Source organism: Nyctibius grandis, chromosome 16 (genome assembly GCF_013368605.1).
Source record: "Nyctibius grandis isolate bNycGra1 chromosome 16, bNycGra1.pri, whole genome shotgun sequence".
Classification (NCBI taxonomy): Eukaryota; Metazoa; Chordata; class Aves; order Nyctibiiformes; family Nyctibiidae; genus Nyctibius; species Nyctibius grandis.
In genome coordinates, this window is record NC_090673.1 from 7,282,853 (window position 1) to 7,303,967 (window position 21,115).

At 46.6% G+C, this 21,115-nt stretch overlaps 1 protein-coding gene across 4 annotated transcripts in view; it reads left to right on the forward strand.

Annotated features, from left to right (window-relative positions):
* LOC137670855 (discoidin domain-containing receptor 2-like) overlaps positions 1 to 21,115 on the forward strand; it is a 59,682-nt gene that overhangs the window by 16,436 nt on the left and 22,131 nt on the right. For 2 of the 4 annotated variants that reach the window (XM_068413995.1, XM_068413994.1), the window contains exons 2-4: positions 11,368 to 11,505; positions 15,472 to 15,574; positions 17,816 to 18,044. In XM_068413995.1, coding sequence (XP_068270096.1) covers positions 11,442 to 11,505; positions 15,472 to 15,574; positions 17,816 to 18,044 — 396 coding nt within the window. In that variant the 5' untranslated portion in view covers positions 11,368 to 11,441. Of the gene's footprint in view, positions 1 to 3,778; positions 3,918 to 11,367; positions 11,506 to 15,471; positions 15,575 to 17,815; positions 18,045 to 21,115 lie in introns of those variants that run through there. The other 2 variants (XM_068413993.1, XM_068413997.1) reach the window with 2 other exon arrangements.

Here is a 21,115-nt window from a genome sequence, read left to right on the forward strand (position 1 = left end):
AGATGGTGGCTCTTTGCGCTCTGTTTTTCCTCCTGCGGCAGTGGGAGGGTTCACAAATCACGGGTATTCCCGCAGCGTTGCATGCCCAGGGCCCTCTGGGACCCGCAGGATCTTTTGTTGGGTAGAAATGTGAAGCTGGCTGGTGGCGTTCTCCCGGACAGAAGTGGTTTCTGGGGCTGTGGCTCTTCGGGAAAGCCCGTGGTGGTTGAGCTCTCAATCAGACATGCTTGCCTGAAATGTTTCAGGGCTAAGGCTGAGTCACATATTCAAAAAGAGGCTGGCAGCGAGTTGTGTGCGGACCGTGGGAAAGCGGGGGGGACACGTTCTTGCCCTCTGAGCCCCAGCAGCTCCTGCCCTGTGCGAGCTTTGTGGCTGCGCGTCGCCTGCGTTCACTGACCTCTTCTCCCGAGGAGATGCAGACCTCCCTGTCCCCTCCTGATGCACCTACTGCAATTTTTGTCACTGTCAAACTTTGAGACTCACATTTAGCCTAAAACACAGGAGTATGAATACGCAGGAAAGCTGCTCCTGAGAATCCTTGTTGTTAGGGTTAACCATGGGGCTCTCCAGTAGCAGCCCCTCCAGATAAAATCTGATTATTTCCCCAGTAAACCCATTTTTTCAGGTGCTGAGAATTTTCCAAAATAGCTGTGTTTCCACCCGAGCATTCCAGGGTCGCTCACTGCTCCGCAGGTATTTATTTAATAAGTTTGACTGAAATTTCATCTGCCCTTTTTGTGTCACAGAGAATAATCTCTGCTAAAAAAAAAAACCCAACGTGGGTAGAGTTGTTTCTCTTTTTGAGAAGCTGCACAATAATAAGCCATCAAAAACTGAAATGCGATCTCTTACAGAGACACAAAGCTTGCCAAACTGGATTTGATCACAGCCCACCTACTCGGGCACCCATCTTATCTCGGGCAGCGCCTGCTTGGCGCATCGCACATGAAAGCCCAGGAGCTCGAATGCAGACAAATGTGGAATAACCTGCCTGTGTAGGAGATAACATTCTGGTCACATTAATTACTGGCTTGCTTATGCCTGGCTAGACGATAATTTATATCCAGTGTACTCTCTTCTTTTACTCTGCTAATGGAATCGCAGATGTTCTCGTTATGTAGATCCACTTCCAATATTTTATTGAGTTACTCCCACACTGCTCTGTGGCAATATGTCCCAGAGGCTGAATGCGCATGGTATGCTGTGGAGTTTCATTTCCTCAGTTTTAATTTGTTGTTTTTTAATTTCAGTTCATTTTCAATAAGGAAAAGAGGTAAATGGGATCTTTTTTTTTTGGTCTAGGCATCGTTATTTTACATATTTCTTTTTGTCCCCTGTCATCTCCTGTTTCTTTCCTCTTTGCCTCAAACAATCCCAGGATTTTCCTACCTGCCTTCTGCGTAATTGCTAAATCTTATTACTTCTCTGTGGGCTCCTGTTTTCTGGTCTGTCTTGAGAAAATTTGATCAGAATCGGCCATTCTGACTTTCCATATGTGAAAATGCTGGTAGAGCTTTTTCAGTGTCCTTGTCTTTTCCTTTGTTTATAAGCAAAACATTTGGTTTGATTGCTTGAAATACATTGTGGTAAGCAAAGACCATCTCTGCACTGTCTGTAGCCATGCTAGGTATTTTGTTGGAACATTTAGTTAATTGAAATTGCATCTCTGTACATAAGAAGTTAAATTTTATCTTGTAGAGTCGTACTAGTAAATAGTAAACCCAGCAGAACACGGTTAGACCTGCGTGGAAATACCCACTGGAGTCTCCAGGCTTGCAGCAATTTTAGCTGATCCGTAAGTGTTGCCACTCACTGCTCCCGTCTTTGCCAGGCACTTCATAAATTAAACTTTCAAACCACTTTGTGTAGTAAACAAAGTTTGCTCCAGCAGAACGTAACAGCTGTGTGTACCCAGGCGTGGCTTTCTTAGTTAGGTGCACTGATGCACATTTTGCTCTGACTCCAATAAAGTGATACCCACTGAGGGGAGAAGGACAGCCTGGTTCAGGCCAGTGTGCTGTGGGACGGCAGTAACACTTTCCACTCACTGTATTTTGGTATTTGGAGTTATTTCAATCTGTGGAACGCAGTAAGTGATGATAACTTTTGCTTCTTTCAGATATTGGAAAAGCATCTTGAAGTTTGGTATCATTTTGTAGATGCGTGGCATGGCTTTTCACATGTATAAACATTTTTTTTTGGTAAGAGCCCAGCAGAGCCAGTAGTGCTCATCGAGCTAAGGGCAAGGTCTGTGTGCCAGTGACAGCTGCACTCAATTTTTATTTTATGAATATGAAGAGACACTTTACAAAGCTCCTAAAACGTACCTTTTGGTAGTATCAGCATTTCTGTGGTGGTTTGATGGAAACTAGATGGCCAGCTAAATCAGTTGATGTTCCAAAATAGTGTTTATGGTTTGATTTTCACTGAAACATCTCTTAGAGTTTGGCTTCCACCCTTGCAAAAGCCAGCAGCTTCTCAGCTTGGTGCTGGGTACTACATGCTGCTGTACGTGACTCTGCTTCCCTTCTGGCTTTGCAAAGAGTCTGTCCCAGTAATCGTTTTTATCGGTTTCTCTTTTAAAAAAAAAATCCACTAGGAGCAACTTGCAAAAAAAAAGTTGTAGATCAGTAGCTGTTATTGTAAAGTAGGTATTTTGGAAGGTATGCGATTTATACGGAAAGCTAAAGATAACTGAAAAAGCGTAGCAAATATATGTCAGGGCAGTGAGAAATACTTTAATATCTGTATAACAAAATAAATTTCATCAATGGTGTTTATATTGTTGGGAAAGGTTAAAAAAACCAACTGATTCCCGATAACAATACTGAGAAGTAAAATGTTTCCTGTGTTTGGGGAGAAGCTGGGTGATGTACTCTCCTTTATGAGGATATCGAAATACCTTCCGTTGCACTGGTAACGAGGGAGGGTGTTAAACACAAGATAACATTTTAAAGCCTTTGAAACTTGAGCATGATTGGAACCTGTTTGTTTAAAACAAGCTGGCAAAGCAGCTTTCTGAATCCTGGCTGCTGATGTCTGATAAATCTGGGAAGACCGAAGGAGTTCCAGAAGTTTTGGGAAAACATAAATGTTGTAGCAGTGTTTTAAAATAGAGTGGGAGCAGGTAACCAACAGGCAGTTGAGACTAACCTCCATCCAGAGTGAGATCTGGGGAGGCTGGGGCCTTTGTAAATCAATGTCAAATTAAAGAACGTGCTCAGTGATCCGTGTGCTCTGAAGGAAAGCAGAGCACATCTTCAGATTGGGTTTTTTAATGAGATTCCTGTACCAGTTGCCAGAAGTAACTGTGCTGACATCATATACCTGGATCCCAGCTAAGTTCCCTGCTGTTGACCAAATGCTGCTGCTCTCAGGAGGTAGAAGAGGCTCCACTTTCGGAGCAGGAGCGTGTCGGGTCCCTGGGGCAGCTCCTGGGCAGAGCGGTGAAGGCAGGACCCCCTTGCCCTGGGCATGGTCTGATCTCTGGCAAATCCTTCATGCTCTACTAGGGTGCCTCACCACTGCTGGTAGCTGCTGGGCTCTGAGTTGAAGAACACCCTCCTGAGCAGTTTTGGTGATATCTGGTCTTTATTTGCTGTTAATGTCACCAGTCCCTGCCCTCTCCCTGTGCTAAGGTGGCAGTATCTCAGTTTCCATTTTGCTGACCAGTACGATGTTGAATAAGTTGAATTAGAAAGTGCTACCTGATACCTCTCAAAAATAGTTACCAGTGAGAATGTGATCCATGCAGTCCCTAAACAGAGGGCCATGGAGTAGTGCTCCAGCCACGCTCTGGCGTCGGTATGGGACAAACTCAGTTATTCCCTAGTTTGCCCGTGAAGAAGACGGTGGGAGTCAGCAAAATCCGACCAGAGCTGTCCCACTGCCTGGATGGAGCCTCGGACTCACGCGTGGTAACTTGGGAGGAGAAAATATTAAGTAACTAAATAGTGAAATTTGGCTTCACTGAGGAGGTTGATAGGGCCAGGGTGGTTTAGTCGGGACAAGAGAAGGCTTTGGGATACCTAAGAGCAGATTATCAAGAAGACAGGAACAGGCTCTGTACTGAGGTTCATGGCAGGAGGGTTGACAGTAATAATCAACTGAAATAACAGGGGGTTCTGCCTTGGCATAAGGAGGGGTGAAGTTTTCCATCTGCGGATAGTCAAGCAGCAGAAGAGGCTGCCCAGGGAGGTGGGGGAGCCTCCATGCTTGGGGGATTTTAAGATCCAGCTGGACAAAGTCCTGTGCAGGCTGTGCTGAAATTGGTGCTAACCCTGCTTGGAGCAGGAGGTGGGATTGGATGCTCTCCTGAGGATCTCCTCCAGCCTGAATAATTCTGTGACTCAGTAACCTGATCTCCTTCTGAATGCAAGATTGAGCACAGTTAAGTAAAAGGTTATGGTGGAGCCCCTTGAGAACGGGGAGGGAGGAAGGTGGTTTAGATTGAGTGCTCTTAATACTCCATCTGTCATCTGTGTGGTTAACATGTCATATATATGGTTGCTATGTGAGACTCTCACAGTGGAAGATTGTAGGTCTTGAGAGGACTATTGCTAACTTGTAGTTTATGTGTTTTAAGGATAGTTTAAAAAAAAAAAAAAGCAACCTCCTCAAAAAAAAAAAGCTGGAGAGAGATGTCAGTGTAAGGAATAGAGTGAAAATGTCAATGTGTCAGGTGCTCTCTTGTGCCCATTCTGGTGGGAAGGAAGCTCTGGTAAGGGACAGTGATCACTGCTGCGTGGGCAAGGAGAAAGGAGATAATTGGAGCTTTTTGTTTGTGCATGTCTTCTGTTCTCCTGCCGCTTCTGCCCTCCCTGCATCATCTGGCATACAGAGACAGTGGAGGCTGTCCTCAGTTGCGGGGACCTGTGTTTTGGAGGGCTTGCTGAAGTGCAGCGAGGCTTCCCTGCCCCTGTTGCTGGCTTTAGGTTTAGGGTTCCTGGAGGACAGTGTGCGTTCGTGTCCTGTGTAGAGTCACGACGTGCCTGGCAGGTCTGCCTGGGTCATGGCAAGTACCTCCAGGTTCCTCAGTTGAGATAAGCATAGAGTACCCTCACCTTAAGGTCAGCGGGGAAGGGTAGCTGTGGTTTTGGACTGGCTGAGCTAAGAAGCACCCGTTGTTGGTCCAATGAATTGCATTTCCTTATCTTTGGCTTTGCCTTTCTAATGGCTTCTAATTTTGGCCTGGTTACTTTGATGGATTAAATTACATTTGTTCGTTTATCCCTAAGTCTGGTTTTGTGACAGAAGTGCTCTGTGCAGTTTCACAAACCAAGGACACCCCATTCCTGTGGGACTGGCCAAGAGGCAGTGGGGAAATGCTGGAGGATTTGTGGGTCTCCAACTCCTTTGCAAAAACACCCACACCTCTCTCCGGGCTGCGGGTAAGGCACTTCTTCATGCTTGGGTCCATGGGCTGAACCTTCTCCCAGTGTGAAGTGGCTGTGTCGTGGGTGACTGAACACTGTTTTTCTCCTAAAATCTAGCAAGAGTGAGGTGTCACTTTGTTTCATAATAGCCCCATTAGATGTTTGGCTACAACATGGAAAATGAGGTTCAAACCCTCCTCAGCCTCAGGGCAGTCCTATCACCCACCCCTCAAGAAGGCGACCGCAAAGTACACTCAGACCTTGGTATTCCCATTCTTCTGCCAGTGCCTCAGACCAAGCTCTGTGGTGTCCCTGTCCCCACCCCATGTGCCACTCCTACATGTTGTGGTCCCTTTCTTAGCCCCATGTGTTCTTCTGTGTCTCTTGTGGTGACTGGTCTCTTAATGCCACCCAAAGATCACACTGGAGTGTGTTCGTGTCTCACTTTTCCTGTTGCTATGTCTTAGCGCTCTTGTGCGTCTTGATTAACCAATCCCATTCACCTAAGATCTGGTTGCTTTTATCTGTCTAGACATGTTGCTGCTCTGGACATCACTTTGTGGGGTCACTGTTCCTGCCCTACGTCCCCCACCACATTCCCAACATTGCCATGGCTTTATGCTCTTTCTGGCCATCTCGGTGCCCATATTGAAGAACTCCTGTTGTAACCTCTGCCTGTGCAACCTGGTTGACTGAACCTAGAGATGGCCACAGAGACCACGCTCCGAGTTCACCTAAGGGAAAACTTGTTGCTGCCTTCTCATGGGGCACCTGCACACGCGGCATGGCTGTCCTAGTACTGGTCCATTCCGCTCACCCTCCAGTGTCTCTACTGGAGTGGGTGGCCGTCTTTTCAGGTCAGCAGCCCTGCTCTGCTTTTCCAATCTGGTGGCAGTTGGTTTCACTAGAATACGTGGCCTTTCCTTAAGATTGTTGTTCCCACACGCTCTTACTATGGTGCTAGCTGAGTTGCAAAGGCAGAATCTTTGTTAATGGTAAACAGGAGTGTCTAGGGAGGAGATGTCTGGGGCTTAAAAGCCCTCTTAAACCAAAATTGATACCAGCAGCAAGACGTATTTGAATTGTAAAATAAGCAAAACGTTTTAAGAAGTGATCAGGATCCTTTCTGCTAAGCATTTTCATCAGTGAATTCTCTTTGGTCCAAACTGGAGCTGCATGGGCTGCAAGTGTGTGCTCCAGAGGAAGACTCCTGGGTTTGGGGTATGTCAGATTAATTCCGAGGCAAAGAGAAATGTTCCACTATCATTCTGGAGCCACAAAAATGGAAATCACACTTTCCAGCCTCTATTTCTTCAGGCTTCAGATATTGTCCCAATTACTAGCTTTGCTGTGTCCTCCTTGCTAGGAGATACTGTCCAGCCCTCCTGACTGTTCCTGAACCTCTTCTGAGGATACTTTGGTTTAGCATAGATCCTCTTGTAATACATAGAGTGCATCATACACACAGCTGAGTCTTGATCATGACCGTGGAGTTTCTTGGTGCAGTGCTGGGCATCTGTAATGGGATTCCTGCAGCAAACCCTAAGGTCCCACTCCGAGGTAATGATCTGCGAAGGAACCAGTTAAAACAAATGCCTGTTTCAGTTGGGATCTAGAGAGGCTTGCAAACACGCCAGACCTCCGTAATGGATCTCTGGAGGGAGAACAGTACCTGGAGGAGCTCCAAGTCCCACCTTCTTCATGCACATCACTAAAGAATAGCTCCCTCCTGCGCCCACGGTGCCCAGTGCTTTTGCTCGCAGGCCCCGTGCCGAACTGGGGATGATGCTGGGTCACGGCGAGCTCTTTCTCTGCAGAGAGATGGACTGGCTTTTTAGACATGGTATCTGCTGAGTATATTGGGAAAAACTGCCCTCTTTTGCATTTCTTAGTGAGTTTTTCAGCAAGTAGATTTTTTTTTTCCACTCTCACAATGATTGTAACAGGATTTTATTCTCCTGCAGCCAGCTGTTAGCAATTAGCAACTTGATCCATTCAGTCCTGAGAACAGAGTTTAACACTTTCTTGCCTCTGTGAGGATGTTGCTAATCCTGTTTTTGCCCGTTTTGGGCTTGTGCTGTAGTTCTGGCACTTTCTGTGTATGTGTGGGCAGGTCAGGAAGAAAGCCATGAGTACAGCAAGGGACTCTAGTGCAGCTGAAAGAGCTACAAAGAAAAGTATTGAGTCGTTTACCCAGAAAAAAAAAATCATTAGGAAGATGATTTCCAAGCAGTTTATCCAGAGGCTTGTATTTAGTAGTGTATTCCAGTGTGTTCTAGCACTTGGAAGTGTGTAGTTTGGGAATCCAATCTACTACTAGCTGAGATTTAGACTCAGCAGAAATGAACATCAGTAGTTCTTAAAACAGCGATTTCTGGCAGTATGAGCTCCTGAGCGGAGCTGAGGCTCCTCTAAATTATGAGACGGGAGTGAAAAACACTCTTGGTGTCCTTGCTCAAGAGAACAGCAGCTGCTGTAGAGCACTAGAAGATGAGAAATGACACTGTTTGCTCCTTGTGTGCAGCACCTCTCCTGGGATTCCCAAACATGCACTTTGGTGGTCCAGGACTGGGAACCAAGTGTGGTGGGAAGAGAGCAAGCCCAGCATGGCCTGAACCCAGCTGCTGGGGTCCCTGCGTAGGGCTGAACTGCTGGAAATAGTTTGTCACAGCCACGTAGAAAGGTGAGAATTTGTCTTGCCAAACTGTGGCCTCCTGGGAGTGCTGAGGCTAGTCCAGGCCAGCTGTTTAGGTTCCCTCTGTCAGTAGTGGAGACAGACACATCCCAAGAGGATTTGTCCTGCTCATCTTGGACACTTTCAGCAAGGGCCAAATTCAAAGCCAGCTTTCGTAGGCACAGAGGTACAGACTGGCGAGCTCTAGAGCCAGCTCTGAAGGTTTACTTTTCTCTCCTGGAGGCCAGGCTGGCCTCTATGGCCACATATTCCAGCTGTGGCTTGCAGTTCCCCCAAGCCACACTGTTTTTGTGTGACCTGCTGAGCTCCACGTACCCATCAAGTCCTGGGAAGCCCCCATTTCACAGCCTGCAGCCCACCAGGCAGGGCAGGACAGACAACTGTCTGAGCCACCCCAGCCCGTGCCTTTCCTCCAGCGCTGGTTGCTGGCTCAGTGGCAGGAGTTGATACGGTGCTTGGGCATTTCTATGTGACTTTCCTTGTCCACCCTCCACCCCATTCCTTCTTCCCTTCTGTTACCTTTTACATTCTGATCGCTGCATTCAAGTGGTTAAATGATGTGACTGGCTGTGTGGCAATACAGTAGGTGTGATTTAAAACATGGCGTGAGCTTTGCATAAAGCAAGTGGACACTTAAATTACGGTGTTTGGTCTGTGCCTGGTCAAAAGAGATAATGTTGCAGTTTGTGTTACACAGCACGTTATTACGTTGCTGTGACATTGGTGGCCGTTGTCATGACTTGCTCATGCATCATTTTGAGAGGATGACAAACTTAGCACAACTACTCTTTTGTCAGAAGACAGAATCCTTATGCTAAGACTCAGCTTAATGCTTTTCACTCGGGGCGGTACCCCATCCCAGCTGGGCTGTGAGCTCTGTGCTGATGGCAGAAGACTGGTGCTCCTTCCTTCCTATGCTCTGCTGCAGGCATCTGCCTCCCTGCTGTTGATCCTTCTTTGCTGGTGATGAGGGTGTGGAACATGTGTGTGCTGGTCCTCTGCCATCTGAGGGCTCCAGTACAGCTGGCAGCTTTTAAACCTCCAGCTGAGAAGTCACCTGGGAGATATCTCCAAGCTGCTCTTCTCCTGCCAGGGTCTCCTCAGCAACTTGCAGCTCTGTTCAGTGGCTGGTCCAGCATGGGGACCCAAGGGAAGGATCTTCTGTAGCCTAGACTACACCCACATAGCCCAGCTGATCTGGGCAGACACCTGGGCCATGGTCAGGGCACCCCATATACCACCAAACAGCTCTCTGCTGTGTTTCCCATCACCTCCTCCAGGAACATGGTTAAAGTTAAAGCCTTAATGTTCATGACACTCTCCTCTCCCACGTCCTGTGTGAGGACAGTCTCCTCTAGTGCTGAACTCTCCGCAGTTCCCTTTGCGAGTCCTGCGTTGGGAGCCTGTGGGCCACCCTAGCACATCACCTGCATAGCTTAGCATCCACCAGGTCTGTCTTCAAACTCTGCTGCAAAAATGTCTTTACAAAATGTCCCTCCCCATGGCTACAAGAAGCCTCTGCTCCATGGTACTTGCAGTCTGTCCTGGGATGGTGGGAATTGGTGTGTTTGCATCAGAGATCACCCCCTCCGTTTCAGGGGGGAAAGACGACCTTGGATGCACACATAGCTTGAGAGTGCTTGGTCAAAAACTCTCTTCTGATTGCCAGACCCTCCTGCTGAGATGTGGGCTGCCTTTTCTCTCCAGTGCTTTGCTTTTGCACGCTCACCACCCAAGATGCCACAGAATCACAGAACCTTGTGGTCACCCTCCTCCCAGCCTTGGCCAGGGTGCTCACACGGAGCACAAGAGGTGGCTGAAGCAGGAGAGGTCCTGGCAATTTTAAGGTCTTTTTTTTGGGTTTGCTTGCGTTGTCGCGTTGCTGGGCACAGCACTGCTGGGCAGCATCCACCGATCATTAGTTTCCCCTCCTGCAAGAGCATTTGGCTCTCTTCCCAAGAAGGCCCTTAGTTGTTTTTCAGGCTCAGAGCCATCTTTTCTGACGAAATCCAGCAGGGACAATGGCCAGTAGCAAATCCTTAGGAAAGAGAACAAAAACAGGGCAAGCCTCAGTGATTCTAACCCTAATTGAGCTTCTGGGTGTCTGGCAATCTGCACCTCGGGGATTTCTTGAGCCAAAGGTTTTACCTTCAGATTTAAGAAGCCATGGTGTATCTTTTGGTTGTGAATATATCCAATTGTTTTGGTATCCACAGCAACTCACGGCTGTGACTTGTACAGTTTAATTATGTTGGGTGGAAAAAAATACAGCCTTTTGTTACACATCTCTGAGCGAATGGCATCTGATGCTCTGTCGTTCTTACACACGTGTGTGCCCTGGTGTAGTGATGGTCCCTTTTTTTTATCCTCTCTTCCTTTACTAACAAATCCTTACATTCTATTTTGCCTTTTTACTACCACTATGAGGATTCTTGAGCAAACACCCTCTGGTCCTGGCAACTTCTCATTTATTGGTTTGTTCTGTTTTCTTTTCGCCTGACACTTCACTATGAGACAGAGCCTCTAACCTGCCTTCTGTACAGCTATCTTCCAGGATGGGAACCTCCTGAGGCTCTTTGTAGTGAATGTGGACACAAAGAATTCACATAACTTTGCTGATATGACCTTGTATTCCTCTAGGTGTTATCATGGCTTTCCACTGAAACTGCCAGCGTTTAAGCCCTTTGCTATTTGCCTTGTTTCCAAACAGGAAATTAAGTGTGCTCGCATGTGTGAGTGCACATGCTCTTTTGGCAGCAACGTGGACATGCAGGGAGAGCTTATTTTTGCCATGTTTTAGACCTTTATCTTAAGGTTGTGTGACAAGTTCCAGAGGGCCCACTTGGCTACTTGGAGGAGACAGCTGGTGCGGATAGAGGTGTGCATTGGGTGGATAAGCCCCGCTCGGAGAGCCTGGCTGGACTCTCCAGGTTCATTGTAGATGCAGCTTCAGTACTTGTTAATGTAATAAGGGAAGTGCAGGATCGATGGGGGAAAGATTACTTTGCCTTGGACTTGTTTAGGGGCAGTAAAGAGAGTATGTCCACAGAGTAGTCATGGTAGCTGAGCTCCTACATTAATAGCTTTAGCGATGGTATAGGTAGTCAGGCAACCATTAGTTTTTCACTAAGCCTCTGATCAAGTGATGGGTCAAAGTAGGACTGAGGTCAAGACACTCTTTAAGACATGGAAGATTGCCCACCCCATCACAAGGCAATGACAATATAGCAAGTCTGCAGCACAGAGAAGTCCTGTCCTTGGAGGACTCTCATCGTCTCTCTTTGCTTTGTCTTTCAGAAATGTAGATGGCAGCTGCTGTCTTTGAAGGACTCGCACCCATCTGACCCTGCGCAGCGCCTCCGATTGCTACCATGATCTTCTGCATGCTACTGTTGGCCTCACTGCCTGAGCCATCTGGCACCGAAGTCAACCCTGGTAGGGAGCTGCCAGGCTGGGAGAGGACTCTAATCTCCCACCTTTCATGTGTTCATTCTCAGCCTTTCTTTGCCCTCTGATGGTGAATTCATATAAACATAATGAATGCATGTAAACATAATCACTAATGTAGTCCATAATGTAGTTCCCCTCTGGACTGAGTTGTCCAGTCTTCCTTGACAGCTATACTGGAGTGAAACACCTCTCCGGAGAGTCCCAGGGGGGCTCAGGCATGTGGATATACTCCTTTCTCTGCCCACCCAGAGGGTCCATGCTCTCAGCAGGCCTGTTTTGAGCTCTGATTATCTTCATCAATTTGACCATGTGGCCTGCAGAACAAACCTGGCTCTAGACTGGCTCAGAGAGACTGTGCTCGCTGTGGAAAGTAAATTACAAGTTAGCAAAGCATAAGCCACAGCTCTCCAGCCAGCAAGAGGGGCTCTGGAGAGAGAAGTCTGGAAGGAAAGGTAGAAAACCCTACCTGGCACAAAGCTAGGATGGAGACAGGGATATGAGCCTATGAGTCCCTGTGGAGGGCATGACCTCTTATCCTGCAGCATTTGGCAAGTTATAATTGTGATGGAGATGAGTAAAGATAATGGTCTGCAATATATTGCAAAAATACTGGTAATGAGGTTGAGGCAGTCTGAAATAAATGAATCTGCTCCTTTTTCAGCTTGGCTGAAGGTGTGGTGAGGCAGCAGTGCTACCCTGAGGGCCTCCCACACCACAGGATCCTGGGAGGTGGGGTAGGCTCTGAGCACAGGGCTGCGGTCCCACCCTCCTGCAGTGATCTTTCCCACCAAGAAATAAGCATGTAGCTTTGCTCACACATCTCAGTTCTGCCTGTGACTGCCTCAAGCAGCTTTGGGTTCTCAGCTCCCACAGCTGCCTCCCTGTCCCAAGGGACCATGCCCTGTTGTTCCCACCCAGACTCCAGCCCACCCATAGCCCAGCTGATGCTCCTCCTGTGATGCCCACAGGCTCCATTGGTTATCTTGACCTCCTGATGTGCTCCAGGAGTGGTCTGAAGCACCTCCTGCATTGCCTTCTAAACCAAAGGGGCTGCTTTGTGGATGATTTCAGACCTATGTAGGAAGGATCCAGGGGGGTCCTTTTGCCTAGCATCGGTTGTTTGACCTCACTAAGGTCAAACATGTGAGCTGTGACACTTTTCTGAGCCTCACTGTATCCTGTCTGAATGGTAGGTGAGTGTGTCCCTGAGTACCTAGTAAAGGGTCAGGGGTGCCCAAGCAGGAGTCCTGGTGGCACTTAAACAGAACCCAAGGATGGCTTCGCTCGAGAGGACGTGCATTTTGATGAGAGCCTTGTGTTGCTTGTTTTGGTGAGAGCCACGGCTGCCTGTAGAGTGCAGCCCTTGATGCCAGGGACACTCTGGCTTCCGTCTGCCAGCCCTGGGTTTGTGAATGAATGAGTTTTGTTAAGGATTGTAGAAAGTCCCAGTCCCCCAGGGTCCTTCCCAACTAGCTAGCTCTCTGTCTGGCACTGCTGTAGGGTGTGTACCTTTAAATGAGATGTGACCAGACAGGACTCCCACTGCAGAAACACAAAAACACTTTCTGCTTTCAGATGATGATGCCACCCTTTTGGAAAATCTTCAGATATTTACAGTGCAGCAGCATACTAGCTTGCCAGCAATAGCTCAGGTTGTACTGGTCTGTGGTGGGACAGGTAGGAGTGAAGACAGTCGAGGCTATTTTGGTTTGCTAAACTTCCTGTTCAATGTCAGAGCAGGGTTGGAGCTCTCGGTTGGCTTTCAGCAGCTACAGTCATCATGCTTGATCCCAGCCAGACACCATCTGCCTCCCAGTGAACTCTTCTGTAAATAGGCCTCTTAAGAAACCTCAGACATCTGAATGAATGTTCTGGGTGAGACCAGAGGCCCATCCAGCTTGGTGTCCTGACTCAGGCAGGGTCCCATCCCTGCTGGTTCTGATGGGCAAGCACACAGCAGTGCTTTACCCCAGGTATGCTCTTGGCTCGCTGTAGTGTGCTGCTTAGGAGCTTTCTGAGCCAGCACATGTGTATCTGCCTGTGGTAGCTCTGAGTTTGTCTAGCTGCTTTTTGAGCTCATGTGAACCTTTGGCATTTGGAGTGTTTAATAGATAAGGACACATAAATTGTTTTTGTACTCTGCTGCCTGACCTTATGGTGCCTCCTGGTTCTGGTATTTTGAGAGACAATGAGTAATTGTTCAGAATATAGATGATCTTTGTCATACTTCAGTAATCTCTTTTGTAATGATGGTCTTTCCTTTTGCATTATCTGTGTTGCCTTCTCTGCCTTTTGATGGGCGAAGGAAGGAGTAAGAGCTCTGTTCCATATCTGACTGGCATCTGACCATCAATACAGACAGTAGCATAATGGTGGTTTCTAGTTTGTTTTGTACGTATTGCCATAATTTGCTTTTTTCTATATTAAATACTGTGGTTTAATCAGCAAACATTGTCACCTCACCACCCGCCTCCTTTACAACATTATTTAGCGATACATAGAACATCACACGTTCATTGGTGCTGTGCCTGACAACAGCTGCAGCCAAACCCTATTGAATAACCTCTGTTTGCAAACATTTCTACCCTGAAATCTGTCAGGTAGTTATTTGGCCTGCGGTTGTTTATTCTGTATGGTGGTAACAACAAGGTGGGTTTCATGCCTCTGTCTTTTCTTGTAGCTTCTGAACCCGGTGACCGGCTTTATCCAGGTTTGGTACAAGGGTGGCAGTGCTGAGATACCGACATGAGGCAGAAACCCAAGGCAGTGCCCTCGCTGGGGGAAAGGCAGGCGGAATTGCTGGTGGGGCAGCAGGCAGCGTCGCAGTGACGATGCCAACCAACACACATGCCACTGCGGAGTGACTGGAGCATGTGCTGGCACTTGCCTGTGTCACTGTGGACAGGGGAGGAGCTGGGGCTGTTGTGGTGGGGCTGCTGTGAGCTCAGAGGACAAAGACCACAAACTTCCGTTATTTCCTTTTTTTTCAGGGACTTGCCATTGACTCTGTTTGTGTTGTTTAGTTGTTTCATGGTTTAATCCCATATAACTTTCTTTTTAAACTGCTGTTGATGTCAGTCTGACAAAAATATCTTGATTGCCTGTTTTGAATACTGAGCCTTAATGAATACATTAAGACTTTGAGTTTTCTGAAACATCTCTAATATTCCAAGACGTGTTTAAAAACTTGTGTCAGGGGAACGAGCTTGGCCAGCTTGGATTTGTAAGCTACATCTGTGCTGCCTTTGGTGCATTCAGCTTGTAGAGCTCTGTGGCTTGAGCCAGTTGTGTCTGTACTCCCTGGGGGCATCAAGTTTGAGAGTCTTCTCACGCCTGGGGAGGAATGCTTGCTCCGCTTGAGGCTGGAGGCAGGGACAGACCAGGATGGGGCAGTGTGGATGGTCAGGGGCTTGTGCTCAAATGTAAGCTCTAACCTGCAGTGACACGACAGAGCAGACGTTGCCGTGAGCTAGTTTAGTCATCTGTAATAGAAGCTGTTTAAGTCCTCCCTTGTTACTGGACGGGTGAAAATAATAATTGTTCCTATTTGAATGCAAGTCAAGCATCCAGTTTAATCCAAGGAAGAAGAAAAATCTTAAGCAAATGCTTCCTTTCTATGTCATCATTATCGATGAATAATTTTTCATTGTAAAATAGGTCCATGCAACCAATAACACTAGTATGGGTTTGTATTTCATGTTCTTAAAATGCTTCTTTGTAAAGTTTTTGCCTTGCCAGGAGTTTGCTGAATGATACTATGAGTGTATTTCATTACTTATAGTTTCAGTTTATGGTAATTATGAAGTATTTAATCCTTTTTATTTGCATTCTCTGTTTTATCATTACCATGTTTATTCCCTAGGCATGATAGCCTTTTAATCAAACTTGTCTGGTGGTTTAGGAAGAATTGGTACTGATCTTTTTTTAACTTGCTTGTGTTCCCATTTTCAGCTGTATGCCGTTACCCTTTGGGTATGCACGAAGGGACGATACGAGATGAAGACATCACTGCTTCCAGCCAGTGGTATGATTCCACAGGACCCCAGTATGCACGGTAGGTTAATCTCTGGCAAAAAATGTAACCCTTTTTTCCTTCTAGATACCCAGTATGTGACTGAGGAAGAAGTTCTCTCATCCTTAAAGAAACCTGTTTGCTTAGCTTGTTCACTGCTTCCATATTAAATCTAATTAGTGCATAGTGAAAGGCCAAGAGGTCATGGTCACAAGCTGTAATACAGGAAATTGTGATTCAATACTAAGGGAAAAAAAAAAATCCTTCTCCATGAGAATGGTGGGACAGGTACCCAGAGAGGTCATGATGTCTCAGTGTTTGGAGATTTTCAGGACTTGGCTGTACAAGGCCTTGAACAATACACTGCAGCTTTGGAGTTAGCCCTGCTGTGAGCAGGAGCTTGGCAGAGACTTCCAGATGTTGCTTCCGACCCTCATCTTCCTATAGTTCTGTGAATAAATAGCTAATGGATGTGTGACTTACAGGTCAGCTAGGGACAGTGCCCCTGGGATTCTTGTACAGTGCTTTAAACTAAATCATAGGAAATCATTTACAAGGATGAACTTTTCAACAGCATCCTATTGAGGAAAGGGGCTGTGTCCTCTTTGACTCAAAAACCTGGAAACTGCAGAGTTAGGAATTGTTAAAAAGCAGCTAAAGGATTTTCTTTCAATGTCAAGCAGTACTACAGTCTTTCATAAGCTTGGCTTTTCTTTTTTTTGGTCATTTCACTTCTCTCAAAGCTACTAGCTGATGATTTGCAAAATTCTTACAAATGTGAGTTTCCTTAGAATTGTTTATAATGATAATGTCAGACATTCCTACTGTTTTGGTGCCGGTCAGATATGCATTTAAGTTAACTATGATACTTAACATTTTTATTATGAATTTGGGCAGTCCAAAATCATAAAATTCTCCCAGTGCTTGATTTTCTTTTTTCTTAGTCTGTGGTAGACCAGAGATGCTAAGTGTTGTGTGTTTTTAATGGAGTTTGAACAAGCCTGTGGGTCTGAAAGCTTGGGAGACTGACTTTGTTCTCCGAGGTATGGCTTGTCTCCAGTTCTGCAAATACTTCAGGCATCACTTACCATCTGTTACCATCATCTCTTTGCCAGAGCAGCTGGATGTCCACAGGGTGAAGACATGAAGGCATCCTCTAGCTGACTTCGTTTTGGTAGAGGTCATGGTTGTCCTATGCAGATGTCTGTCCGTGTCATTTCACAGTCACCCTTCCTGCCTCTCTTACTTTACTTGCCACTTCACTGTAAGGAAGTCTTGCACAAACAGCTGACCAGCCTGAGACAAAAATCTTCTCTAGCCTGTGCCTTGACCTTCAGTGTCTCCTTCTGGCTACTGCCTTCCTTGATGCTTGGGGGTTGGCACTCACTGATCCCATCAGTTAGAGACAGGATAGCTGTCTGGAAGACAAGGGCACTTCAAGGGCTTGCTGCTTGCTAAGAAATCCCTGTTGCTAAAAAGCCCACATGGTCTTTTTGTGTCTGGAAAAATTTTTCATATTTGGAACTCTCACCACCTTGTGGCTCTCACAGCTGAGCCTACTGAAGCCTGGGTAAGGCAGTGCTTCCTTTAGTGGCTCCACCTGCTGATTGCTACAGCACTCTGCTCCGCATGCCATCTCCAAGGATGAAAGCCTTCATCTTTGCAGCTGGTGCCACAGTGATCAACTTTGAAGCAGAGACCTTCACATCATACACCTAGCAGTGTACTGCACAAGCAGCTCTGCTGAATGAAGGGAAGGTGAAAGATGTGTTGAGGTGACTCAGAATAATTTGTAGGTGGGCAGAGCTTTTCTTTCTAAAATGTGTTTTTAAGATAGCTCCTCTTTGTGCTGGTTAGAGCTATAGGAGGTGGTCAAGCAGAGGTTCAGGCCTCACTGTATGGGGTTTGGGAGAAGTGAGCATGCACTTTACCAGCAAGGTGCTAAAAAGCAAGCAGTGTGCAATTACCTACTGAGTAGCATAGTTGTTTCTGATCAACATGAGAGTGTGTGTCTGAGAAAGAAGTTACTTCTAACGGTTAATGAAAGATATCTGAAACTGAGGGAATTGTTCTGAACAGGGCAAAACTGGCTACAGGACTCTAACAGGTCTCAATTGACCATGACCCCAAAGGGGAGAGGTATATGGTAGCCAGCTGACAGGTCTTGCTTGCTGATTTGGTTTCTTTCTCCCAGTTCTCAAAGTTTCAAGCTGTTTCCTCAGTTCCTGGGAAGGCTGGATCCTTGGAAGTGACATTCTTTAATGTGTGTGGTTTTCCCCTCAGGTTACAAAGAGAAGAGGGAGATGGAGCCTGGTGCCCAGCTGGCTTGTTGCAACCAGAAGATGTACAGTTCCTTCAAATTGACCTGCACAAGCTCTTTTTCATCACCTTGATTGGGACTCAGGGACGGCATGCCCGTGCCACAGGCAAAGAATTTGCCCGTGCTTACCGAATTGATTATAGCCGCAATGGAGAGCGCTGGATCTCCTGGAAAGATCGTCAGGGCAAGAAGGTGAGTGTGGTAGGAACTGAATCATGGAGCATGCAGAAGTCAAGTCATAGAGAACTAGACTGTAGAAGGCATGTCCTCTACATACTGCCTAGTGCATTGTACTTTATCCTGACTCTTTTCTATCAGGTATTTAGTATCCTCTGCCTTAATCCTGTGTTTGCTGTGATGTTGGACTGTTATTCCCCTGACCTGATTCCCCCAAATCCTGGCCATTGCTGTGACTGAAAACTGTGGCTCTTCACTACCTATCTGTTGATGTTCAAAATATCATGTGAATGTCCCTCTACCAGACAGACATTTGCTTCTAAGTTGGAAGCTGCAAAACAGATGCCTGCTTTGTGATTTTAAAAAAAGAAGGGAGGGGTGGCAGGGAATGGAGATGAGTTTCTGGATGTCTGATAGCAGTGTTTAATGTAGGGAGCAATGAGGAGGAAGGAGTTTAGAGGGTAGGAAACATGCTGAGCACACATACTCAAAGAGGCTTCCCTCACCACAGTTGTCTCCTATCTCCAGACTGGAGCACACAACTCAGCACAAACTGTGCTCTGATCATGTTCATAAGCCTTTATTAAACTTCCCCTGGGAAGGAATCCCCTTCTCTCATCTGCAGCTCGTCAGACCTGATCACCCTGCCTCAGGCTGGCTTGTGAAGTCTGAAGACCTAAGCCAGACTAGAATGTTTTCTAGCACTGGGGGTGCTTTGGAAGTCACAGTGGGGTCTGTATTGCAGTGTTAAGTAATAGCTTCTAGCTTGTTAATGAATTATTTGCTCACTCAGACCTTTGATCGGCTGTTTGACCATTACCGTTATCTTGCCCATCCCCCGGTCAGTTTTTGCAAGATCTCCCTCTTAGGCTGTAATAGGGTAATGAGCGTGTATCCAGCTGTGTATGATGCTGCAATTTGAGCCATCCTCTATTCTATTCTGTAATGTGGAAGTCCACATATATTCTGTCAGTGTGTGTACCTGTTCCCCATCACATGAGACCAAAAAGTTTTCACTCCTATCTCCTTAGAGAAGATGCTTCTGCTCTTGCTATTCTGGATATGACATACACACTGGGGTGCAATTCCTGCCATTTCAGCTTCTCTGAAAAATTACTTTCTGTAAAAACATATTTTTTTCAAAATGTGTCACCAGTAAGGGGCATATTCCATTAGTGAATCTGTATTTCAGAAGCACTGCTGTCTGGGCAAATAATTTGGTGAAAATGTCCTATAAAATCGTTCAAGCCTTGGGATGAGGTGCAGATGGAGGTGCAAGATCCTAATCTACTTACTTGTATGCATTAGGAAGGTCTCTTCCAGTCCTGCATTGATAGATGCCCAGTCACTGAGATTTCTGAGTTTGACTCTCTGAGCCTGTCTTGGCATGTCTCTATCCAAGGAGATCACACAAATGGTTTCAGTCAAAAAAAAAAAAACCAAACAAACAACAAAACAAACAACCCCCTTCACTGTGCTGTTAAGTTTCAGGTTTTGCAAGATACTGGGTCATCAGACATGTAGCACATGCTGCTCCTCACTGGGAAAGTCACCTCCAGCTTTGATTTGCTCAGTAAAGGCAAAGGGTCCAGTTGCAGTCCCCTTGTCTCTGACACCAGGTAAGGATAGTGCTCTCCATTGGCACTAATGCTGCATGGTGCAGCATTGTTGAGTCCTTGGTCCCTTGTCAGCTTCTGGTATCAGCCACCTACAGTTGTTTGCCAGCAGCACCACTTCATTCTTGATGTTGGGAACATTGACTGGGACTGGAAGCTGGTGATGAGTTTGTTCCACACACAGCTGATTCCCTTTGGGTTTTTTGGCCCTGGGAAACTGTGTGCTCAGTAGCCGCAACCTGACCTTATAGAGGTGCTACACAAAGTACATCTTCTCTTTTGCTTCTCACAGAAGATGTCTGTACAGGACAGGCAAAAATGTCAGCTCTTCCAATACAGAGCTGGTGCAGATGTTCCTTTTTCTGAGGGGAATGGCTGAAGCTTTCGTCCTCTTACTCTGTCCAGCACTGTGTCCGTCTAGGACTTTTTGGCTTGACATATCTGCCACCTCAGAGATTCCCTGACAAATGGTCAACTCCAGAGATCTGTCCAACTTCTGTGATGAAGACATGGGATATTCTGCCATATGCTGTCTCCTGTTGGGTTTTATCTCCTATCAGCAAAGTCTTGTGGAACCAGCCTAGGTGCCTTCCAGGTTTCCTGTCCTAGGCCATCTGACAGCTGAAAGGGTTAATGGCTGTCACTTGGTTCCTGAAAACAAGGATTGCTTTTGTGTCCCTACCTCATTGGAAGAAGTCGTGGGTGTTTCTCCTAGAAAGAGAGATATTAAGAGGCTGCAGATTAAAAGCCTGTTGAGGAGCTGAAGAGGATGGGGAAACAAGCTTACTTTTTGGCTTTCCTTCTGTTTTCTTTGGTCAGCTCCTGGGACTGTGCACCTCTATAGAGCCATCCAACCAGGTGCAGGAAATTGTTTCACAGCTGTACTGGTGCAGTCCAGGAGACCACTAGATGTGACTGGCTCTTCTTCAGAGAGATGCAGTGTTCTGAGTGGCTTCCTTTTGTGGTACAGTAAGGTCTTTCACTTCTCAGTGGACTCTTTAGCCACACTCACTCTCTGGAGATCGTCCCTGCTGCCATGAAGAGGAAGCCACCTTTCTGCTCCCTTATTGGCCTCCCTTGTCTTTTAAATTGCTTGTACATCAACAGTTGCAATCCATGTGGTCTTTTGAGTAACCTCAGCCTCTGATTCATCCTTCCCACCAAAAGCATCTTTGAACAGGAGCCCTCACACTTGTAATTCAGACTTTTTATATCAAAAGTGTTCTTACTCTGTTTCCATAGGTCCAAATCATTTCCAAAAAATCTCTTCGGCCCACTGCTGGGGGGTTGACAGCTTCAGCTGTTTCCACACACTGACTGTCAAATTAAATAGTGGACTGTTCACAGAACAGTGGTGAGACTGTGGGGAAGGGGAGGGTGAAAGTCCCTGCCGTGTCAGACTGCATTTCAGCAGGATGGGGTGACTGTGGCAATGCTGAACACTTCAGCTCAAGACATCTGCCGTGCAGC